Here is a 21,844-nt window from a genome sequence, read left to right as displayed (position 1 = left end):
AGGGAGATAAGGGGTTTAGTTAGTGTAAGTAGGATAGAGCATGCAATTTTAAAGGGACAGTCTACACCAGAATTTGTATTGTTTAAAAAGATAGATAATCCCTTTATTACCCATTCCCCAGTTTTGCACAACCAACACGTTTATATTAAAGGGATACTAACCCCACATTTTTTATTTCATGATTCAGATAGAGAATGCAATTTTAAGCAACTTTCTAATTTACTCCTATTATCAACTTTTCTTTGTTCTCATGTTATCTTGATTTGAAAAAGCAGTAATAAAAGGTTAGGAGCCGGCCCATTTTTAGTTCAGCACCTTGGTAGAGCTTGCTGATTGGTTTGTTACATTTAGCCACAAATCAGCAAGTGCTACCCAGGTTCTGAAAAAATGGTTCGGCTCTAAAGCTTACAGTACTGCTTTTTCAAATCAAGATAGCATGAGAACAAAGAAAAATTCATAATAGGAGTAAATTAGAAAGGTGCTTAAAATCTCATAATCTATCTGAATCATGAAAGAATATAATATACTTTTTACCTCTGTGATTACCTTGTATCTAAGCCTCTGCAGACTGCCCCCTTATCTCAGTGCTTTTGACAGACATGCAGTTTAGCCAACCAGTGCAGACTCCTAAATAACTCCACGGGAGTGAGCACAATGTTATCAATATGACACACATGAACTAGTACTGTCTAACTGTGAAAAACTTTCAAAATGCTCTGAACTCTGAGGTGGTTTTCCGCGGTTTAGAAATCAGTTTGAGGCTACCTAGGTTTAGCTTTTCAAAAATACCACCAAGGGAACAAATTTGATGATAAAAGTATATTAGAAAGTTGTTTACAACTGCATGCCCTAACTTAATCATGAAAGTTTAATTTTGACTAGACTGCCCCTTTAAGCAACTTTCTAATATACTCCTATTTTCTTCGTTCTCTTGTATCTTTATTTGAAAAAGCTAAGGAGCCAGCCAATTTTTGGTTCAGAACCTGGACAGCCACTTGTTTATTGGTGGGTGAATTTATCCACCAATCATCAAGAACAACCCAGGTTGTTCACTAAAAATGGGCCGGCATCTAAACACACATTCTTGCTTTTCAAATAAAGATACCAAGAGAATGAAGAAAATTTGATAATAGAAGTAAATTAGAAAGTTGCTTAAAATTGCATGCTCTATCTGATCACAAAAGAAAAAATGGAGTTCAGTGTCCCTTTAATGCAATGATTCTAAAAAGATCCCTGGGCTGGTGAGATTTTACAAGAATGCTCGCCAGCTCATCTGTTTCCCTGGTGGAATCTTCTAAAGTTTTATACCCTGAAAACAGGGTGTCTTGCAAAGGGGCATTTACTGGATTTTCGTATAGGAAGATACATACATTACAAAAGTGCACAATAAAATTTGTTATTTTAAAATCTGATAAAACAAATAATTTAACCATTAACACAAAAATATGCAGGGAAAATGTATTGTTAAGGTACAATATTTGTACAAAATTTGTAATGAAATTGTTCACCAAAAAGTTGTTTTTTTTAAAACTTACAATTTGTAGGTAAATTACAGAGGAATAAAGCGTATTAACTATGCACAGCGTAAATCGTAATTTAAGTACACTGGATGTGCAAAAAAAAGCAACAAATTCATACTTAAAAGTACAAAATACAAAGACTAAGGCCTAGTTTCCATTGAGGTGGTAAGTTGTGGAAGGCAGTGATAAAATAATTTATCTCCATTAACGTCTATGGAGAATTTTTAAGTTAAGACCAGTTTCCACACTTTACCACCTCAATGAAAACTAGCGCTAAGTGTTTTTGGTCGCTCCATTAGCGTATACATTTTCTCTCAAATCTCAGCGTAATTCTATATACATTTTCGCCCTACATTTCTCACTGTTTTTTCTCACTAGTTAAAAAGTAGTGAGTGTTTACCAAAATACTCAAACACTAATTATTCGGAAAGGAAAATCTATGCATACAAAAATTACAGCAATTTTAAAGTACTGTGCACTGAAAACAACGTAATTTGATTTGTATTAAGCGTAAGAGAGCTCTAATTATTTGTGTGGGAGACATCTCGACACTTGCATGGACAGCACCTTTTTTCTATAGAATTCCATGAAGGTTGCCCCTGCGAGTGTTGGCGTCTAGAACTACGTCTTGACCAGCAATTTTTTTTAGAATCGGGGCCTAAGGTTCCAATTCCCAAAAACTAGCCACCATGGAGAGAACTCATCTTATTTTATACTGTAAAGACAATGTACCTCCTAAACATAAAGAATAGTATTGAACTCCCCTTAATGAAATAGACATATCCTAAAGAAAAAAAGTCCTTAAGGGCCACACTAGAATATCTGTACTGTGAGGAGTTACTATTCAGCTGCTTTTTTTTTTGCTTTTTTTTACAATCGCCGGCATGGTGAAAAAACAGCCAGCCAGCCAGCCAATCAGGATCAATGCTTAGTCAACTCTCTGCTTTACTGTGATTTTGCTATAATCTCATGGGACTTCAGTATGATCTTGTGAGTTTTGTACGTAAACTGAGGAGAAAAGTATAATGACTGTACTTGCACATGCCACAATTTTGAGGTAAAATATCTCCCTTTTTGCATGAAGATGTTCTTGTCATCTTTTCTAGTCAACTTTTACTCATTTTACATCACTTTCAGTGGATGCAACTTATGGGTAACGTGTAATTTTAATCGACTAGCTAAATCTAGCAGCTTTTGTAATAATGTATAGCTTTGTGAAGCAAATACAGCACAACAGAAGTCTACAAAACGTATGAAACATTTGCTTTCACAAATAGTATTTATAAACTCAATTTTTACAAATTCATAGAATTAACAAGTATAGAAACTTTTAATTTTACATAAATTAAATGATTATAGTTGCTGTCGGTACAGATCAGTCTGAAGAATTAGTCCACACAGGTTTACGTTTTTGAGAGAAGGCCTCGATACCTTCTTGTCCGTCTTTCAAACCCAGGTTTTGCACCATGACCTCTGCCGTTAGCTTATACGCATCATCAATGGTTTGGTTTATCTGTTTGTAGAATGTGGCTTTGCCCAGAGCAATCACAGAGCGGCTGGCTTGGCAGATTTTCCTTGCAATTTTCATTGTTTCTGTTTCCAGATCTTCCGCTCGCACCACTTTGCTGACAAGACCATGTAACAATGCATCCTTGGCAGATATCGGCTCACCTGTGAGGAGCATTTCAAGAGCAACCTGTAAAAAATTGTTTTAATAAATGTTAAAAAAATGTAACAATAAGATGGAGTAGAAGATATTCCTACTTAATCAGATAAATATCTTTCATTAAAAGCGCCACCCTAGTGTAATATTACCATGCTCTAATAATTCATTTGAACATGTAATTGTAACACTAGCGACCATGAATAGTGCAGTCAACATTAAACCTTCATGATTCAGATACAGCAGCAATTTTAAGCAACTTTCTAATTTACTCCCTTTATCAATTTTTTCTGTTCTCTTGGTATTTTTATTTGAATGTAAGCTTAAGAGCCGGCCCATTTTTGGCTCAGCACCTGGGTAGTGCTTGCTGATTGGTGTCTAAATGGAGCCACCAATCAGCAAGCACTACCCAGGTGCTGAACCAAAAATGGGTTGGTTCCTAAGGTTACATTCTTGCTTTTTCAAATAAAGATACCAAGAGAACGAAGAAAAATTGATAATAGGAGAAAATTATAAAGTTGATTTAAATTGCTGCTCTATCTAAATCATGAAAGTTTAAGTTTGACTAGACTATCCCTTTAAACAAACACTAGAAGTACTGCTGGTCCCAAGCAGAAACTGCAACTAAACTAATTAGCAGCGCTAGTTGGAACAGCTGGGTTGTGCAACTAGCGCTGCTTATTTGATCAGAGGGGGTTTCCACTTGGGACCATCAGCGCCACGTTGGTCCCAAGCAGTACTTCTACTGTGTGTTTAACCCCTTAACTGGGGTTAAACACATAGCGGTGCAGGGTCGCTAGTCTTAAAGGGATTTGAAACTCAAAATGTTATTCTCTTATTTAGACAGGGCATACAATTTAAAAAAAAGTTTCCAATTTACGTCTATCAAATTTGCTTTGTTCCCATGATATTCTTTGTTGAAGAGATACCTAGGTAAAATAGGCTTCTAAAGCATTAAATGGCAGGAAATAGTGCAAACAGATAACATTCTTGCAAAAGTGCTCCCATATAGTGTTGCATTCACGTGCACGCTCCTGGGCTTACGTCACCGCTTTTCAACAAACGATAGAATAGAAGTTGTATAAAATTGTATGGTCTATCTGAATCATTAAAGAAAAAAATTGGTGGGTGGAGTTTGACTATTGACAACAAACTGAAGTAAAAAAGGATAACCCTTTTTTTCACCCCAGTGCTGAGCCAATTTTGAGCTTTTTTTGCTACTTACATTTAAAGGGACACTCAAGTCAAAATAAACTTTTATGATTCAGATAGAGCAGCAGTTTTAAGACACTTTCCAATTTACTTCTATTATCATATTGTGCACAGTCTTTTTATATTCACACTTTCTGGGGAACAAGACCCTATTGAGCATGTGCACAAGCTCACAGGTTATACGTATACTAGTCTGTGATTGGCTGATGTCTGTCACATGATGCAGGGGGGCCGGAAAATGGGAGAAAAAATAAATGTGTCAGAAAAAAAAAAAGACTGCTTATTTGATATTCAGAGTAGGTGTTAAATCATTGTCCTTTTATTATGAACTGGTTAATTCTGCAATTCTACAGCATTGAGTGGTCCTTTAAACCACATTGTAAACCAAATTTCAGTGATTGGCCCACACAAATTACATATTGTTATTTTTCAGCAGGCCCAGCAGATTCATAGTATACTATTACTATATTTATAATTCATGGCATGTGAGATAGGTGTGGTAAAACTTATACTTCATGAATGAAAGTCCCCTTTATTTGTTCCACTGATAAAATCGCTAGGATTTACTATCACTTTAAGCAAAGTTGTAAAAGAACTTGTACTCTAATCTAAGCATTAACTATGTAGCATGTTGCAGGGCGTGTCATTTCACTGGCCTTAAAGGATTACTTTGTTATAATTTTTAAGCTAAACAACTAACATATTAAAGTTAATAAACATTAATTAAAACCTACTGACCTATATTTTCTCCCAAACGAAGTTTCATAACGTTCTAAAAGTTATATCTTTTATTCGCCAATGATGTCACGTTATCCTGCCCACTATTTTCAGCACTGCGTGTTCAAAATACTTAAACCAATAACTTTGTGTTTAAAGCGCCATTTTGAAACCTAGGTATTGTAAACGGATTGGTACAGAGCAAAGGATACCCACGGAGTGGGTTTGGAAAACAATTAAATTTGCAGACAAGATTTCTGATATATGGTAGAGATATATTAATGAAATGCTATTGATAAAAAGCGTATTTGGGGTAGTTAGTTAGTAACAGGCATAGAAAAGATTTACTTTCAGTGGCCCTTTAAGTATGATAGAGTCATTTCAGTTTTTCAGAGGGATGGAGGAACAAGCAAAAGTACTGTGCAGTTAAAACAAGCTAAATAAATATGATTGTAAATGTGTCTCTTCATTACATCCTGCATAGCGAAGTAAACGGCTCTCAAGCAATAATTATGTCTCGGAATTGCTTACCTCTTCTGGAAGAATATTCCATGTATCTGCAAACACTGTCTAATCATCACTGAACGAATGGAGGGAGTGTATGAAGTAACAACATAATGAATAAAGGTTACCAATAATCATGACTGCTGGAAATGACTTTAATAAAATAGCTACTATTCACCAGCCTGCAGCTCTCTTCAGAGAAGAGATGTTGTTCTAACCCTTTACCGGTGCCAGTTGGTGGAGCTCTGCATTTTAATACTGGGTTTCACCATCATGGAGCGCACATGTTTTGCACCCTGCGACAGAAATATGAACATTCACAGATAAGTGAAGCTGTTGGCCTTTTTGCAGCTGTATTGAAGGCGTTGGGTTATACAATATCGAAAGGGAGGATTAGATTTTTGCAGTTTTTACACCTAGTTTAAATGTTAGATAACACAGGCGTTGAAAAATCTGTTTAAAATTTAAAATTCAGTAACAATATTTAGGAGTCAGTCAGACTTTTAAGAACCAGACAGTGGCATTTTATATAGAAAGATGAAGAATAGACCAAAAAGTTAGGAGCCAGGGGTAAAATATCTAGGAGCTAGTGGCACTTGGGATTGTCGAGCCCTGATATAACTATTTTACATATATATATATATATACACACACACACTGTCCAGAAGAGAGCACTCTCGTCTCAGTATTCAGCTGCCAGGGTGTCAACGATTACATTTATAGAGAACATAAGGAGGCACTCTCTGGTCTTTTAATAAGTCAAATGTAATATATCAAGAGTGACGTTTCAGGGACACACTCCCCTTCCTCAGACGTCTGAGGAAGGGGAGTTTGTCCCCGAAATGTCATGCTTGATATATTAAATGACCAGAGTGCCTCCTTATGTTTGTTTAGTGTCAGTCTCTGTGTCAGAGTTCTCTCTCTCATTCTCTCTCTCTCTCTCTGTGTGTATGGGTGTTTGGATCAGCAATTTAATTTTGATCTATCAAATAACTGAAGGACACAGTAATATTTCAGCAGTGAAATGAGGTTTATTGGATTAACAGGAAATGTGCAATATGCATCAAAACAAAATTAGACAGGTGGCATAAATTTGGGCACCCCAACAGAAATATTGCATCAATATTTAGTAAAGCCTTCTTTAAGCCTTCTTTTTCAAGGCAGGTACTTTTGTAATATTATGTTTGATATACCTTACTGTTTTCTTATGCAAAAAGATACTGTGCAAAACTACTTATGCAACTTATGCAAAAAATACTGTGCCTTATGTGTTTAACTGGTTCCCTCTTTTGTAAAAATGCCTAATATCTTCATATTCCTTTTTGCTGCCTTTTGTCTCTATAACAAACTACATTATTCAATTACTCCTTCTCCCTCTCCACCTGCACTGTTCATTAGCCCATCTCTCTTAAACTCACCTTACTTTTGTACTCACGAACTTTACTTATTCCTAAACACTCTCTCCCCCCTGCACCTTGTCTCAAAAGCAGTCTCATTACTGCAAATCTGTATCTCATCTTTATGTCACTCTCCCTCTTGCTTTTACTAACTGCTGGTGACATCTCCCCTAATTCTGGTCCCCAACAACTGCCTAGCCGTGCACATCCATGTGTACCGTCCCACAGACTCAAAAAACAAAACTCTGACAACCTTACTCACATTCCTCTTGCATCAAAAGCCACTACCCCTTTCACCTGTGCACTCTGGAACTCTCGCTCTGTTTGCAACAAACTCACTTATATACAAGACCTCTTTATCTCCCACTCCCTCAACCTTCTGGCCCTAACAGAAACCTGGCTCTCTCCCCTAGACACAGCATCCACTGCTGCTCTGTCACATGGGGGGGGTCTCCACTTCAACCACACTCCTAGGTCTGTTAATAGACAAGGAGGTGGTGTAGGTATTTTACTTTCCTCTCGTTGCACCTTTCAACAAATACATCCCATCTCTTCCCTCACATTTTCCTCATTCGAAACCCACATGATTCGCTTATTCTCTCCTCTTTCTATACGTGTTGCAGTCATATACCGTCCTCCTGGCTCCTCAACTCAATTTATAGAAGACTTGGCTGCCTGGCTACCTTATTTCCTTTCCTCAGACACCCCTTCCCTCATTCTTGGTGACTTCAACATCCCTCTTGACAATCCCACTGCCTCCTCTGCAAAACAACTTCTGCAACTCACTTCCTCTTTCAGTTTGTCACAATGGACTAATTCTCCCACTCACAAAGATGGTCACTCCCTTGACCTGATCTTTAGCTATCAATGCACTCTCTCAAACTCCCCTTTTCCTTTTTCTAACCACCATCTCCTTACTTGCAACATATCATCCCTCCCTACAACTCTCCCTCCTTCTGCTCCTCACACCAAACTTCACAGAACCATTATGTCATTAGATCAACAACAGCTTTCTAATTCCCTCAAACCTCTCCTCTAATTCTTCTCCTTTTCCTGCCCTGACCAATCTATCTGGCACTATAATTACACCCTTACATCCGTCCTTGACAATCTTGCCCCTCTTACCATAACTCGGAAATCAAACACTCATCCTCAGCCCTGGCATACTCCTCTGACACGATACCTATGCAGATGTTCTGCTGAGTACTGCTGAGCGGCACTGGAGAAAATCTAGGAGTTCAGCTGATTTTCAACATTACAAATTTTTCTTGAACTCCTACTACTCTGCCCGTAATTTCCATAAGCAACACTACTTTTCTACTCTTATCTCTAATCTTTCTTCAAACCCAAAACGTTTGTTCTCCACCTTCAATACTCTCCTCCGCCCTCTTCCACCTCCTAATACAACTTCTCTGTCAGCTCAAGACTTTGTCAACCCCTTCAATAACAAAATCGACTCCATCAGAAATGAAATCAGCTCTCAACATAATTCCATTCTCTCACCCCCTCAAATGCTCTCACTCAACCACAACCCACATAACCTTAAACTTAGCTCATTCTCCCCTGTTACTGAGGAAGAAGTTTCAGCACTTATACTGCACTCTCACCTCACTACCTGTCCCCTTGACCCTATCCCCTCACAGCTACTCTCCTCCCTCTCTGCCACCCTTACCCCTATACTCACACACACTTTCAACCTCTCCCTCAGCACCAGTATATTTCCCTCATCGCTGAAACATGCACTGGTCACACCTATCCTCAAAAACCCTTCCCTTGAGCCTACCTCCCCATCCAACTACCGCCCTATTTCCCTCCTCCCTCTTGCATCAAAGCTTCTTGAAAAACTAGCTTATGCACTCCTATCCCATTTCCTTACAATAAACTCTCTCCTTGACCCATTGCAATCTGGATTTCGTCCCCATCACTCCACAGAGACAGCAATTGTTAAGGTTACCAACGACCTACTTACAGCAAAATCAAAAGGCCACTTCTCTCTGCTTATCCTCCTTGATCTGTCCGCAGCCTTTGACACTGTTGACCACCCTCTTTTGCTCCAAACCCTCCAATCCTTCGGCATCTGTGACACAGCCCTCTCGTGGCTCTCTTCCTACCTGTCAAACCGTACCTTTAGTGTAGCCTTCTCTGGGGCCTCCTCTGCCCCGTCACCACTTTCTGTCGGAGTAACGCAAGGCTCTGTCCTCGGTCCCCTTCTCTTCTCAATCTACACGTCATCACTAGGTTCCCTAATAAAGTCCCACGGTTTACAATATAATTTGTATGCCGATGACAACCAAATCTACTTCTCTGCACCAGACCTATCTCCTTCCTTGCTAACCCGTGTCACTAACTGTCTTTCTCACATCTCTAACTGGATGTCCTCTCAATACCTCAAGCTAAATCTCTCCAAAACTGAGCTCCTTATTTTCCCCCCTTCTTCTAAACTCTCCACCCCCAATCTCTCTATAACTGTCGACAACTCCATCATTACCCCTACCCCGCATGCCCGATGTCTCGGGGTCACATTTGACTCAGATCTTTCTTTCACTCCTCACATTCAGTCATTGGCTAAAGCCTGCCGCTTCCACCTTAAAAACATCTCTAAAATTAGACACTTCCTTACACAAGACACAACTAAGATTTTAATCCACTCATTCTTTCCCGCCTCGATTACTGCAACTCTGTCCTCTCTGGTCTCCCCACCTGCCGCCTAGCTCCTTTACAATCCATAATGAATGCCTCTGCCAGACTCATCTTCCTTACACGTCGCTCTTCATCTGCTGCACCTCTCTGCCAATCCCTTCACTGGCTTCCTCTTGCCTCTAGGATCAAACACAAAATTCTCATTCTGACATACAAAGCCCTCAACTGCACTGCTCTCCCCTATATCTCAGACCTTGTTTTCAGATACTCTCCCTTCCGTCCCCTTCGCTCTGCTCACGACCTCCTACTCTCCTCCTCTCTTGTCACCTCATCACACTCCCGTTTACAGGACTTCTCCAGACCGGCTCCCATCTTGTGGAACTCTCTGCCTAGCCTCAAGTACTTCCTAAAGACTCTACTGTTCAGGGATGCATACAACCTACGCTAACCTTTTTTTATACCAGTTCCTCTCCTCCATTGCTATCCCCTTAACCCCCTTAGCATGTAAGCCTAAGAGTCCAGCTGTTTATAGATCACCTTCTTAAGAGTTGACTACAACAGTGCAACTCTTGGCAGGGCCCTCTACCCATTTGATCCCTATAATTGTTTTGTTGTACTCCGCATTTGTTTATAGCGCTGCAGAATCTGTTGGTGCTCTACAAATAACCGATAATAATAATAATAATAACAATAAAAGCCTTCTTTAGCAGAAATAACAGCCTCTAGATGCTTCCTATAGCCTGTAATGAGTGTCTGGATTCTGGATGAAGGTATTTTGGACCATTCCTCCTTGCAAAACATCTCCAGTTCAGTTAGGTTTGATGGTTGCCGAGCATGGACAGCCCACTTCAAATCACCCCACAGTTTTCAATGATATTCAGGTCTGGGTACTGGGATGGTCATTCCAGAATATTGTACTGGTTTCTCTGCATAAATGCCAGAGTAGATTTTGAGCAGTGTTTTGGGTGGTTGTCTTGTTGAAATATCCAGACCTGGCGTAACTTCAACTTTGTAACTGATTCCTCAACATTATTCTCAAGTATCTGCTAATATTGAGTGGAATCCAAGCGAACCTCAACTTTAACAAGATTCCCAGTACCGGCACTGGCCACACAGCCCCACAGCATGATGGAAAATCCACCAAATTTTACTGTGGGAGCAAGTGTTTGTCTTGGAACGCTGTGTTCATTTGCCGCCATGCATAATGCCCCTGGTTATGACCAAATAACTCAATCTTTGTTTCATCAGTCCACAGCACCTTCTTCCAAAATGAAGCTGGCTTGTCCAAATGTGCATACCTCAAGCGACTCTGTTTGTGGCGTGTGTGCAGAAAAGGATTCTTCTGCATCGCTCTCCCATACAGCTTCTCCTTGTGCAAAGTGCGCTGAATTGTTAAATGATGCACAGTGACACCATCTGCAGCAAGATAATGTTGTAGGTCTTTGGAGGTGGTCTGTGGGCTGTTTTTTATCGTTCTCACCATCCTTTGCCTCTCCGATATTTTACTTGGCCTGCCACTTCTGGCCTTAACAAGAACTGTGCCTGTGGTCTTCCATTTCCTCACTATGTTCCTCACAGTGGACACTGACAGCTTAAATCTCTGCAATAGCTTTTTGTAGCCTTCCCCTAAACCATAATGTTGAACAATCTTTGTTTTGAGGTCATTTGAGAGTTGTTTTGAGGCCCCCATGTTGCTACCCTTCAGAGGAGAGTCAAAGAGAACAACAACTTGCAATTCGCCACCTTAAATACCTTTTCTCCTGATTGGATGCACCTGTCTGTTAAGTTCAAGGTTTAATGGGCTCACCAAACCAATTGTGTGTTCCAATTAATCAGTACTAGGTAGTTACAGGTATTCAAATCAACAAAATTACAAGAGTGCCCAAATGTATGCACCTGTCTAATTTTGTTTTGATGCATATTGCACATTTTCTGTTAATCCAATAAACCTAATTTCACTACTGAAATATTACTGTGTCCTTCAGTTATTTGATAGATCAAAATTAAATTGCTGATCCAAACACCCCATTATTTATAAATGAAAATCATGGAAATTGTTAGGGGTGCCTAAACTTTTACATACGACTGTATATATATATCATCTACACAAATTATATAGTGTAATGCAAAAATGTAAAGCTCCCACTCATCACGCATGATAATCAGATGTGCAAAATATAGCTGTCAAAAAGCCAGCAGTCACTTATCTGTGAATGCGTGCCGCTTCTTACACATGGTGCAATAACACCTACATTTTACCAGCCAGTAAGGGGTTAAAACAAGAGCACTGAATTGCATGTTCAGGAGGAAAAGAAATTGCATTTGTGAGCAGTAACTATAGTATTGCAGTTGAGCACAGCCGTTTAATATCCCGTTATCTAGGGTCAGTAATTGCACAAATGATATTAGAATGCTCCTTTAAACATATGATACAGTAATATATATTTATATTATAGATCTTATCCCAGCTCTACTGTGGATCCCGCGCCAGACATTTACAATACTGTGACCGGACTGTGCTGTTTAATGTCCTTCCCCTAAAACCTCAGGAAATTCAGTAAAGCTATGCAAGCTGGAACAGACATAAGCCCTCTGGTACAATTTCAGTTATGCAGAATTACATAAGATGAGGCTGCAGAATGCTGAGAAAAACAGAAACTGGACAAACTGCCAAATAAATGAAATGTCCCTACAAGCTGACTGCAACAGTTTTATTTGCCACGTTAGTAGAACACATCATTTCTTACAGTTCTTTTTTATGTTTTAGAATAAAGGCCCAACCAACCTTTCTAGGCACTGCTCTTCCTAAGGCAACTGCTGGTGTGGAGCAGAAGAGGCCAACATTCACGCCTGGCGTGGCAAACCTGGCGCTGTCAGAGGCCACAGCTACATCACAGCTGGCGACAAGTTGGCACCCAGCTGCGGTAGCCAGGCCATGTACTTGAGCTATAACTGGCACCGGGAGGCTTTGGATCGTGGTCATCAGCTATAAACAAAACATACAGTTTAACCAAGCAGCAAGTAAAATATAGGAACACAGAAAAATAGGTTTACATGGTACAGAAAAATAGGTTTTCATGGCAGCTAAGGACCACAAGATCCACTGCATCTGTCCATGTTTCATTCTGAAGTGTAAGGTTAATTAAAGGGACAGTACATATCTTGTTGACAGCTGACATTTTCTTAGCAAACCAAAAGAACAGTAATATTAAAATTACATTTAAATGGATTGCTAGAACATGACATTTTAAACAACTTTCTAGTTTAAAACTATTATTAATTTTGTTTCATTTTCTTGGTATCCTTTTTTAAAGAGTAATACTAGGTTAGCTCAGGAGTGTGCACGTGTCTTTAGCCATCTGGCAGCAGAGTTTGCAACATTGTTTATAGCTATGTTATACATACTTGCAGACACTGCTGCCATAGACTGTTAAACACGTGCATAATTCTAGGCTCTTATCGATTTACCAAAGTTTACTCTTTAATAACAAAGTATACCAATAGAAAAGCAAATTGAAAATAAAAGTATATTGGAAAGTTGTTTACAACTGCAGTTCTATCAGTATCATAAAGATTACATTTTGACTTTACTGTTACTTTAAAACCTTGTTTTGCTGCAACAGTTTTTCAACAGTCAAACTAAACAAACCACTTGCCCTATTTGAAGGAGCCAATCTGGGCTAGCCATGATCATTATGTTTGTATAAGGTGCATTATTTTACAGTCTATTATCTGTTAAAGCCAATTAGGGGAATATATGTAGCAGGGGTATCCCTGGAAAGGCTGAGTGGTGGAGTTACAGCTGTGAGAATGAATTTTTAGAGCTAAATTACATGAAAAGGGGACAAAATGAATAATGAAAATATACTGTAAAGTAGATTCATTACACATAACTATTTAATATGAAAATCTCAGCGTTATACATATACCAGACATTATTTTCCCTACAGTATTTGTCCTCATCATCTCTATTGGTCTTTATAAGTAAACTCCATGAATCAACCACTCATTCTGCACTGAGATGCTAAAGCAAATGACTCCTGAAACTAATCCCCTCTGTCATATCATGACCACTTGCCTTTAATAGAAGATGTCTATTAAATCAACACTCTCTCGCGTTCTCCAAGTTATAATATTATGGTCAAGAAGGCTTTATTTATTTATTAGACTATTTAGCTTTTTAAAACAGGACATTAAACACTTATGTGTATTAAAAATGTGCAATATACTTATACTCATTTATTTTGTCCCCTTGTCTTGTAATTGAACTAAAAAAGGAATAGGTGCCTCCATGTTGAAACCTAGATTGCCTTCATCTATTCATCTGCAGAAGACAATTAGGGACAGATAAAGTGTACAAACAACGGCTGTTGGAATATAGCAAAACTAAAGGGTAATTTACTCCTAAAAAATAAAATTGAACATTGGTATAGAGACTTAAAGGGACACTGAACCTAATTTTTTTCTTTCATGATTCAGATAGAGCATGAAATTTTAAGCAACTTTCTAATTTACTCCTATTATCAAATTTTCTTCATTCTCTTGGTATCTTTATTTTAAAAGCTGGCAAGTAAATCTTAGCAGCCAGCTCATTTTCGGTTCAGCACCATGGAGAGCACTTGCTTATTGGAGGCTTACATTACCCACCAATAAGCAAGCAAAACCCAGGTTCTCAAAAAAAAATGGGCCGGCTCCTATGCATCACATTCCTGCTTTTTAAATAAAGATAGCAAAGAACAAAGAAAAATTGATAATAGGAGAAAATTAGAAAGTTGCTTAAAATTGTATGCTCTGTCTGAATCATGAAAGAAAAAATGTGGGTTTAGTGTCTCTTTAAAGAGACAGTCAAGTCCAAAAAAAAAAACGTTCATGATTTAAATAGGGAATGTAATTTTAAACAACTGCCCAATTTACTTTTATAACCAATTTTGCTTTGTTCTCTTGATATTCTTAGTTGAAAGCTAAACCTAGGAGGTTCATATGCTAATTTCTTAGACTTCGAAGGCTGCCTCTAATCTGAATGGATTTTGACCATTAGAGGGCATTATTTCATGTGTTTAATATAGATAGCACTGAGCTCATGCACGTGAAGTGACCTAGGAGTGAGCACTGATTTGCTAAAATGCAAGTCTGTCAAAAGAACTGAAATAAAGGGGCAGTCAGCAGAAGCTTAGATACAAGGTAATTACAGAGGTAAATTATGTATTATTATAACAGTGTTGGTTATACAAAACTGCGGAATGGGTAATAAAGGGATTATCTTTCTTTTTAAACAACAACAATTCTGGTGTTGACTGTCCCTTTAACCCCTTCCCACCCTTAGGACGTTCTATGCCTTCCTAACTGCACTAGGCTTTAACGCCCATAGGACGGAATAGAACGTCCTAGCCTTTTGGCTGTACTGAAACCAAAAGCGCTTCCTGAATATGATCGCGGGCTGGAGGGTGTGCCTAGCGTCATAGGTACTCCCCCCAAACATGATTCCATCATTGAAATCACATGAACGATTGCGTGATTTCACTTTATAACTTATTTGTTTACATCAGGACTTTGTTTTCCGATGTAAACAAATAAGTCTGAGCGGGAAGGGGTTAAAGGGACAGTCTAGTCCAGAATGTTTATTGATTAAAAAGATAGATAATCCCTTTATTACCCATTCCCCAGTTTTGCATAACCAACACAGTTATATTAATATACTTTTTACCACTGTGATTACCTTGCATCTAAGCCTCTGCAGACCGCCCCCTTATTTCAGTTCTTTTGACAGACTTGCAGTTTAGCCAATCAGTGCTGACTCATAACTCTACAGTAGTGAGCACAATAGTATGTGTATGGCACAAGTTAAAGGATTACTTTCTGTTATAATTTTTAAGCTAAACAACATATTAAAGTTAATAAACATTAATTAAAACCTACTGACCTATATTTTCTCCAAAACGAAGTTTCATAACGTTCTAAAAGTTATATCTTTTATTCGCCGATGATGTCACGTTATCCTGCCCACTATTTTCAGCACTGCATGTTCAAAATACTTAAACCAATAACTTTGTGTTTAAAGCGCCATTTTGAAACCTAGGTATTGTAAACGGATTGGTACAGAGCAAAGGATACCCACGGAGTGGGTTTGGAAAACAATTACATTTGCAGACAAGATTTCTGATATACGGTAGAGATATGTTAATGAAATGCTATTGATAAAAAGCGTATTTGGGGTAGTTAGTTAGTAACAGGCATAGAAAATATTTACTTACAGTGGCGCTTTAAGAAAAACTGTCATATGTATTCAGATAAGAGGCGGCCTTCAAGGGCTAAGAAATTAGCATATGAGCCTACCTATGATTAGCTTTCAACTAAGAATACCAAAAGAACAAAGCAAATTTTATGCTAAAAGTAGATTAGAAAGTTTTTTAAAATGATATGCCCTAACTGAATCATGAAAGTTTATTTTTGACTAGACTGTCACTTTAAGTACTTAATAACATTATACTTGACATTTTTTTCAATATTTAAACATCTATTACAGTTTTCTGCATATTATTCTCAGGCTAATCTTTGCTTTGATTAAACCATTATATATATATATTATTTATTTACTGTTTAATATCCCTTTAAGATCCCTCTTTAAAGGGACATTAAACCCACATTTTTTCTTTCATGATTCAGATAGAGAATACAATTTTAAACAATATTCCATTTTACTTCTATCATTTAATTTGCTTCATTTTGTAGATATCCTTTGTTGAAGAAACAGCAGTGCATACGGCTGAGCCAATCACACAAGGAATCTATGTGCAGCCACCAATCAGCAGCTTCTGAGCCTATCTAGATATGCTTTTAAGCAAAGGAAATCAAGAGAATGAAGAAAATTAGATAATAGAAGTAAATTAGAAAGTGGGTATAATATCCCTTTAACAGCTAGACATAATTGGATAAAACTAATGTACAAATTAATAGAACTTAAATTATTAAATGTACTTTGTTCTCTTGGTATCCTTTGTTGAAACACATATCTAGATAGGCTGAGGAGAAGCAATGCACTACTAGGAGCTAGCTGTTGATTGGTGGCTACACACGTATGCCTCTTGTCATTGGCTCTCCAGATATAGTCAGTGAGTGCCCAGTAGGGCATTGCTGCCCTGGAGCTGTCTTTAAAGAACCACTAAATATGGTAGAATTTAATATCTGGCAAATACATAATAAATAGACAATATAGCAGCACTTACTTTGTAATAAGCAGTAGACTAATAGTTACTACTTGTACTACCACAGTATCTCTTGTATAGTGTTACAGATATATATGACATGGGGCTATTAATCATTAGATCCCCCTGGGCTAATATCTGCATTGTGCTCATTTGCATTTATACAGTCACATGTGACTCTTACCTTGGCGCACGTGTTAAACACTTCTGCATGATGATCTTTACCATGTGCTGGAGTCAGCTCCTTTAGGTTGTGCCCAGATGAAAACACGGGACCTTCAGCTGATCACCAGTGCAGATTCACCATAAAAGAAAACAAATTTATCAATGTTCAATATTTTTAGTATATGCAAAGATTTGAGACCTCCTGAAGATATATGTGACTTGAAAAAGGGGGATTACTATAAAGTAACAGGCGCCACCATGTTTTAACCTAGGTTTCCCCCATTCTTTTATGCTGAGGTCAATCAGGGAGAGACAGAACACAGGCAATACAGTAAGTTGTGCAAACAAGACTGTGAGGAAACCCTGATAGTTAGATTCTGTTTCACACAGCCTTGTTTGCACACTCTCTTTTAAAACATGGCAGTGCCCATTACTTTTAAAGAAACTAAACCATTACATATATATCTTCAATACTTTACTAATTAATACTATCTTTGTTTTAAATACATCATTATATATAACATGTATGTACTGTTTGATATCCCTTTAAATAGATAATTATCTACAGAATTAGGGATAGTTTCCATTGAGGTGGTAAACTGTGGAAACTGGTGGTAACTTATAAATCTCCATAGACGTTAATGGAGTAAATTATCTTATCACCTCAATGGAAACAATGTGGAATTTATAAAATGGACATGAAAACCAAAGTTTTCCTTTCATGATTCAGACAGAATGTACAATTTTAAACAACTTTCCAGTTTACATGAATTAACAAATATGCTTAATTCTCTTGGGATCCTTTGTTGAAGGAGCTACAATGTACTTCTGGAAGCTAGGTGAACACATTGTGTGAGCCAATGATAAGGAGCCTATATGTGAATCCATCAGTCAGCAGCTAGCTCCCAGTAGTGCATTGCTGCCTCTGAGACTACCTAGGTATGCTTTTTAACAGAAGTTACCAAGTGTGACAAAGCAAATCAAATAATAGAAGTAAATTAAAAAGTGATCACAATGTTATCTATATGGCACACATGAACTAGTACAGTGTAGCTGTAAAAAATTGTCCAATAAGAGGCGGCCTTCATGGACTTAGGAATTATCAGATGACTCTACCTAGGTTTACCTTTCAACAAAGAATACCAAAAGAACAAAGCAGATTTGATTAAAAAAAAGTAAATTGGAAAGTGGTTTAAAATTGCATGCCCTATCTGAATCATGAAAGTTTAATTTTGACTTGACTGTCCCTTTAAATTTGGATCACAATGCCCCTTTAGGTGAGAGGTAGTGGTGTTCTGTAGTAAGTTACATAGGGGAGGGACAGTGCCACCTCAGCCATGTTTTCCTGGACAGTTATACATGCTGCAGGGTGTGCAGGAAGGAACATGTATTTTGCCTCTCAACATCACATGAATAGAGCTGCTGGACAGCAAAATGTAAGTTCCTCCCTGCACATCCTGCAGCATGTATAACTCATAACTGTCCAGGAACACATGGCCAAGGTAGCAACCCTATATCAGGGTGATGTAGACAGACATCGATAACATAGAATACCTGCAATGATAATAACTCTCAGGTGCCTATCATTGACCTCATGCAGAATATCGCTCTGGAGAGCATGCAGCATAGAGAGAGACAGGGCATTCCTCTGTTCTGGGTTATTCAGGAGGATCTTTCTATTTATGTTTTTAAAAAAAAAATCAGCAAAAAAAAATAAATCAGTCAAACGTTACATTACAATGCACACACTAACATACATCAGGAATATTATTATTAAACGTGAAGGGAAAAAAGGAATTGAAGCTTCCTTTTTCTGATTGGTGCAACCAGAGACAGGAGTGAAAAAGTTAGAATTCCTATAAACAGCAGAATGAGAGAACAGATTTCATATTTGGGGAAGCAACAGATAAAGGAAAGATGGGGACAGAAGTTAGTGCAAAGTAAAAAGGATATATACAATGCAATATATATATATATATATATATATATATACACACACACACACTACAATAATAATTATTCTCCAAATTATATGACTATAAATATGTATAACAGTTCCACTATTGGAGTGACAAGCACTCTGCATATGTGTGTGTGTGTGTGTTTATTTTATATATATATATATATATATATATATATATATATATATATACACATACATATACACAGCACATATACATACATTCATACACACAGGTAGAAACCCTGTATCCAAGCTGTTTGGGACCAGAAAAGGTTTGGATTTAGGAAGTGTTTGGATTTTGGAATATTTGCATCTGTAAAATGGGACTGTTGGGGGAGGGGATGGAACCAAGTTACAATATCTTATGTCATTTAGGCAATATTTACATGTCATTATGCATTGTATACATGCTATCTAAAGGTACTTTTATATAATTTTTAATATACATAGTACCACCAGAAAGTACAGTACTGTAATCAGAAAGGTAATGTGTGTTCTTTTAAATAAATATACACTATTATTTGATTTTACAACACAAAAATCAAACTGAAGACAAAGGCAGAGAAGACTGTGATTTACAGGCTGGGGGGGAGTAATTGTTGATGATTTATTTTATTTTTTTAAATAATAATTCAAAAGTTTGTATGTCAGAATAAGTTTGTATTTTGGCATTCTGGATTTGTAATTATACAATTTTATTATAATATAAATGCTTGTTATTCACTTTGTTAAACTAGTTACAAACACATACATGGTGTGCACCAGGTGTGCTGCATTTCTGTTCCTGAGCACAACACAGCTGGTGATCGGAGGATACATATGGATTAGCCCAGTGACTCTGTCCTGCTCATGAGTGGTACTGTTTGATTCTGGGAGTCTAACACTATTTTACATAACAAAATCATGTCATTATTATTAACAAGAATAGATTGCCCCCTGTATAATCAGCATAGCCTCAGATATGTTCACTTTCAAGGGCTGACAACCTTTATTGGGGAATCTCACACACAGCTCTAATGACAAGTTATTTCTTTCCTATTATGCTTTTTTTGTAGGATATGTAAAAGAGAGATCATGTTTTTCTGCACTGTATGTTTTATCACTAGTGGATCAGAAACTGAAGAACAATGCAGCTTTATTAAAGGGTCATAAAAATACAGTAATAACAAAGCTCATAAATGCCTTGGATGTAACTAATGCCAATGGGCACACTGCCAAGTTATTCCTAACCAGGGATCATAACAATGGTCAGCAGCTACCTGTGTATGCTGTTCATGCTAAGCACAGCGATGCATTACAGCTTCAGATCACATTTTAACTGGGTTTAACCCTTTTGCAGATGTTACAGTGTTACATAATAGTGACTATGCAGTGACACTGCGGGTGAGTTATATGCAGTACCGAGTTATCCTACCCTGCTTCACACTCCTACAAATCAGGGTTTGACAAATTACTGCCAAAGCAGCTGGAGACAGAAGACCGAGAAACCGTTTACATAATGTTTCCTCCTGCTGACCTGACTCCGTCCTCCTGCAAACACACAGTAAGCGGCTTGTGTCCGGGTAGCCCTGTGCTGCGGAACCTGACTAGTAGCCCCGCAGCAGCTCTGCAGGAGCCCAGTCTGCACGTGATCCGCACTGCCATCCCTGTTACACACAGCAGAGCACAGAGCAGGTAGAGGAGCCACAGCGCAGCACTAACTCACTGCTGACACCTAGACTGGAGGAGCGCGCACTGCAGCAAACCCTGCTTGTTGTATTTATTGGGCAACTGCACGCAATCTATTTTGAACTGTAAGTCAGTGCCAGTAATAAGGCTGCCCTCTCTTATTTCTAGTGGTCTCCCTTAATTTGCTCAAACTTTGTTACAGTCTCCGACTCCCTCCTTTATCTGCTCTCATTCTTCCCTATTTTTATTTACAACATGTAACATCTTAATTTCGATCATTTATTATTGTAGTCTTATTTAATTTTGATGTATCTGACAGTTCAATGTCTTTATTCTCACTGTGCCTTAAAGGGACATGAACCCTTTTTCTCTTCTTTTGTGATTTAGATAAAGAATACAATTTTAAACAGCATTCCAATTTACTTCTATGATCTAATTTGCTTCATTCTTTTCTTTAGATATCCTTTGCTCTTTCTAAATCATGAAATAAAAAAATAGGGTTTCATGTCCCTTTAAATGAGAAATAGAATCCAGATTTGCAGTTGAATTAAAGGGACACTGAACCCAAATTTTCTATTTTGTGATTCAGATAGAGCATGCAATTTTAAGCAACTTTCCAATTTACTCCTTCGTTCTCTTCCTATCTTTATTTGAAAAAGAAGGCATCTAAGCTTCTTTTTTTGGTTCAAAACTCTGGACAGCACTTTTTTTTATTGGTTTATTAATTTATCCACCAATCAGCAAGACCAAACCAGGATGTTCACCAAAAATGGGCCGGCATCTAAACTTACATTCTTGCATTTCAAATAAAGATACCAAGACAATGAAAAAAATTGATAATAGGAGTAAATTTGAAAGTTGCTTAAAATTTCATGCTCTATCTGAATCACAAAAGAAAAAAATTGGGTTCAGTGTCCCTTTAAGTTGTTGAATGTATTAAAGGGACATAAAACCCAAATTTTTTATTTCATGATTCAGATAAAGCATGTAATTTTAACCAACTTTCCAATTTAATTCTATTATCACATTTTCTTTATTTTCTTTTTATCTTTTTTGAAAAGCAGGAAGGTTAGTTCAGGAGTGTGCACAAGTCTGCAGTACTATATAGCAGCAGTTTTGCAACAATGTTATACATTAACAAGAGCACTAGATGGCAGCACATGTGCACACTACCTATCTAGATATCTCTTCAA

At 37.7% G+C, this 21,844-nt stretch overlaps 1 protein-coding gene across 1 annotated transcript; it reads right to left on the bottom strand.

The window, feature by feature from the left end:
* Window positions 1–1,444: 1,444 nt before the first annotated feature.
* Window positions 1,445–20,660, bottom strand: ECHDC3 (enoyl-CoA hydratase domain containing 3). The gene is made up of 5 exons (XM_053716463.1): window positions 20,500–20,660; window positions 18,575–18,696; window positions 17,040–17,137; window positions 12,439–12,639; window positions 1,445–3,216 (listed from the first exon to the last, which is right to left on the bottom strand). Exons 1-5 carry the CDS (start codon window positions 20,625–20,627, stop codon window positions 2,896–2,898), a joined length of 870 nt encoding a protein of 289 aa, XP_053572438.1. The 5' UTR covers window positions 20,628–20,660; the 3' UTR covers window positions 1,445–2,895.
* Between the last annotated feature and the right edge of the window lie 1,184 nt (window positions 20,661–21,844).

The sequence above is a fragment of the Bombina bombina genome, chromosome 6 (assembly GCF_027579735.1).
Source record: "Bombina bombina isolate aBomBom1 chromosome 6, aBomBom1.pri, whole genome shotgun sequence".
Classification (NCBI taxonomy): Eukaryota; Metazoa; Chordata; class Amphibia; order Anura; family Bombinatoridae; genus Bombina; species Bombina bombina.
Note: the sequence above shows the minus strand (reverse complement) of the source record. Positions and strands in the feature narration are given on the sequence as shown.

Bases quoted from the DNA above. Each gene is read 5' to 3' on its own strand.
- ECHDC3 (XM_053716463.1), bottom strand. From the start codon at position 20,627: ATGGCAGTGCGGATCACGTGCAGACTGGGCTCCTGCAGAGCTGCTGCG. The intron at 17,138-18,574 runs GTATTCTATGTT...ACTGGTGATCAG, and splicing joins GAGAGTTATTATCATTGCAG to CTGAAGGTCCCGTGTTTTCA. The intron at 3,217-12,438 runs GTTGGTTGGGCC...AATTTTTTACAG, and splicing joins GAAGAGCAGTGCCTAGAAAG to GTTGCTCTTGAAATGCTCCT.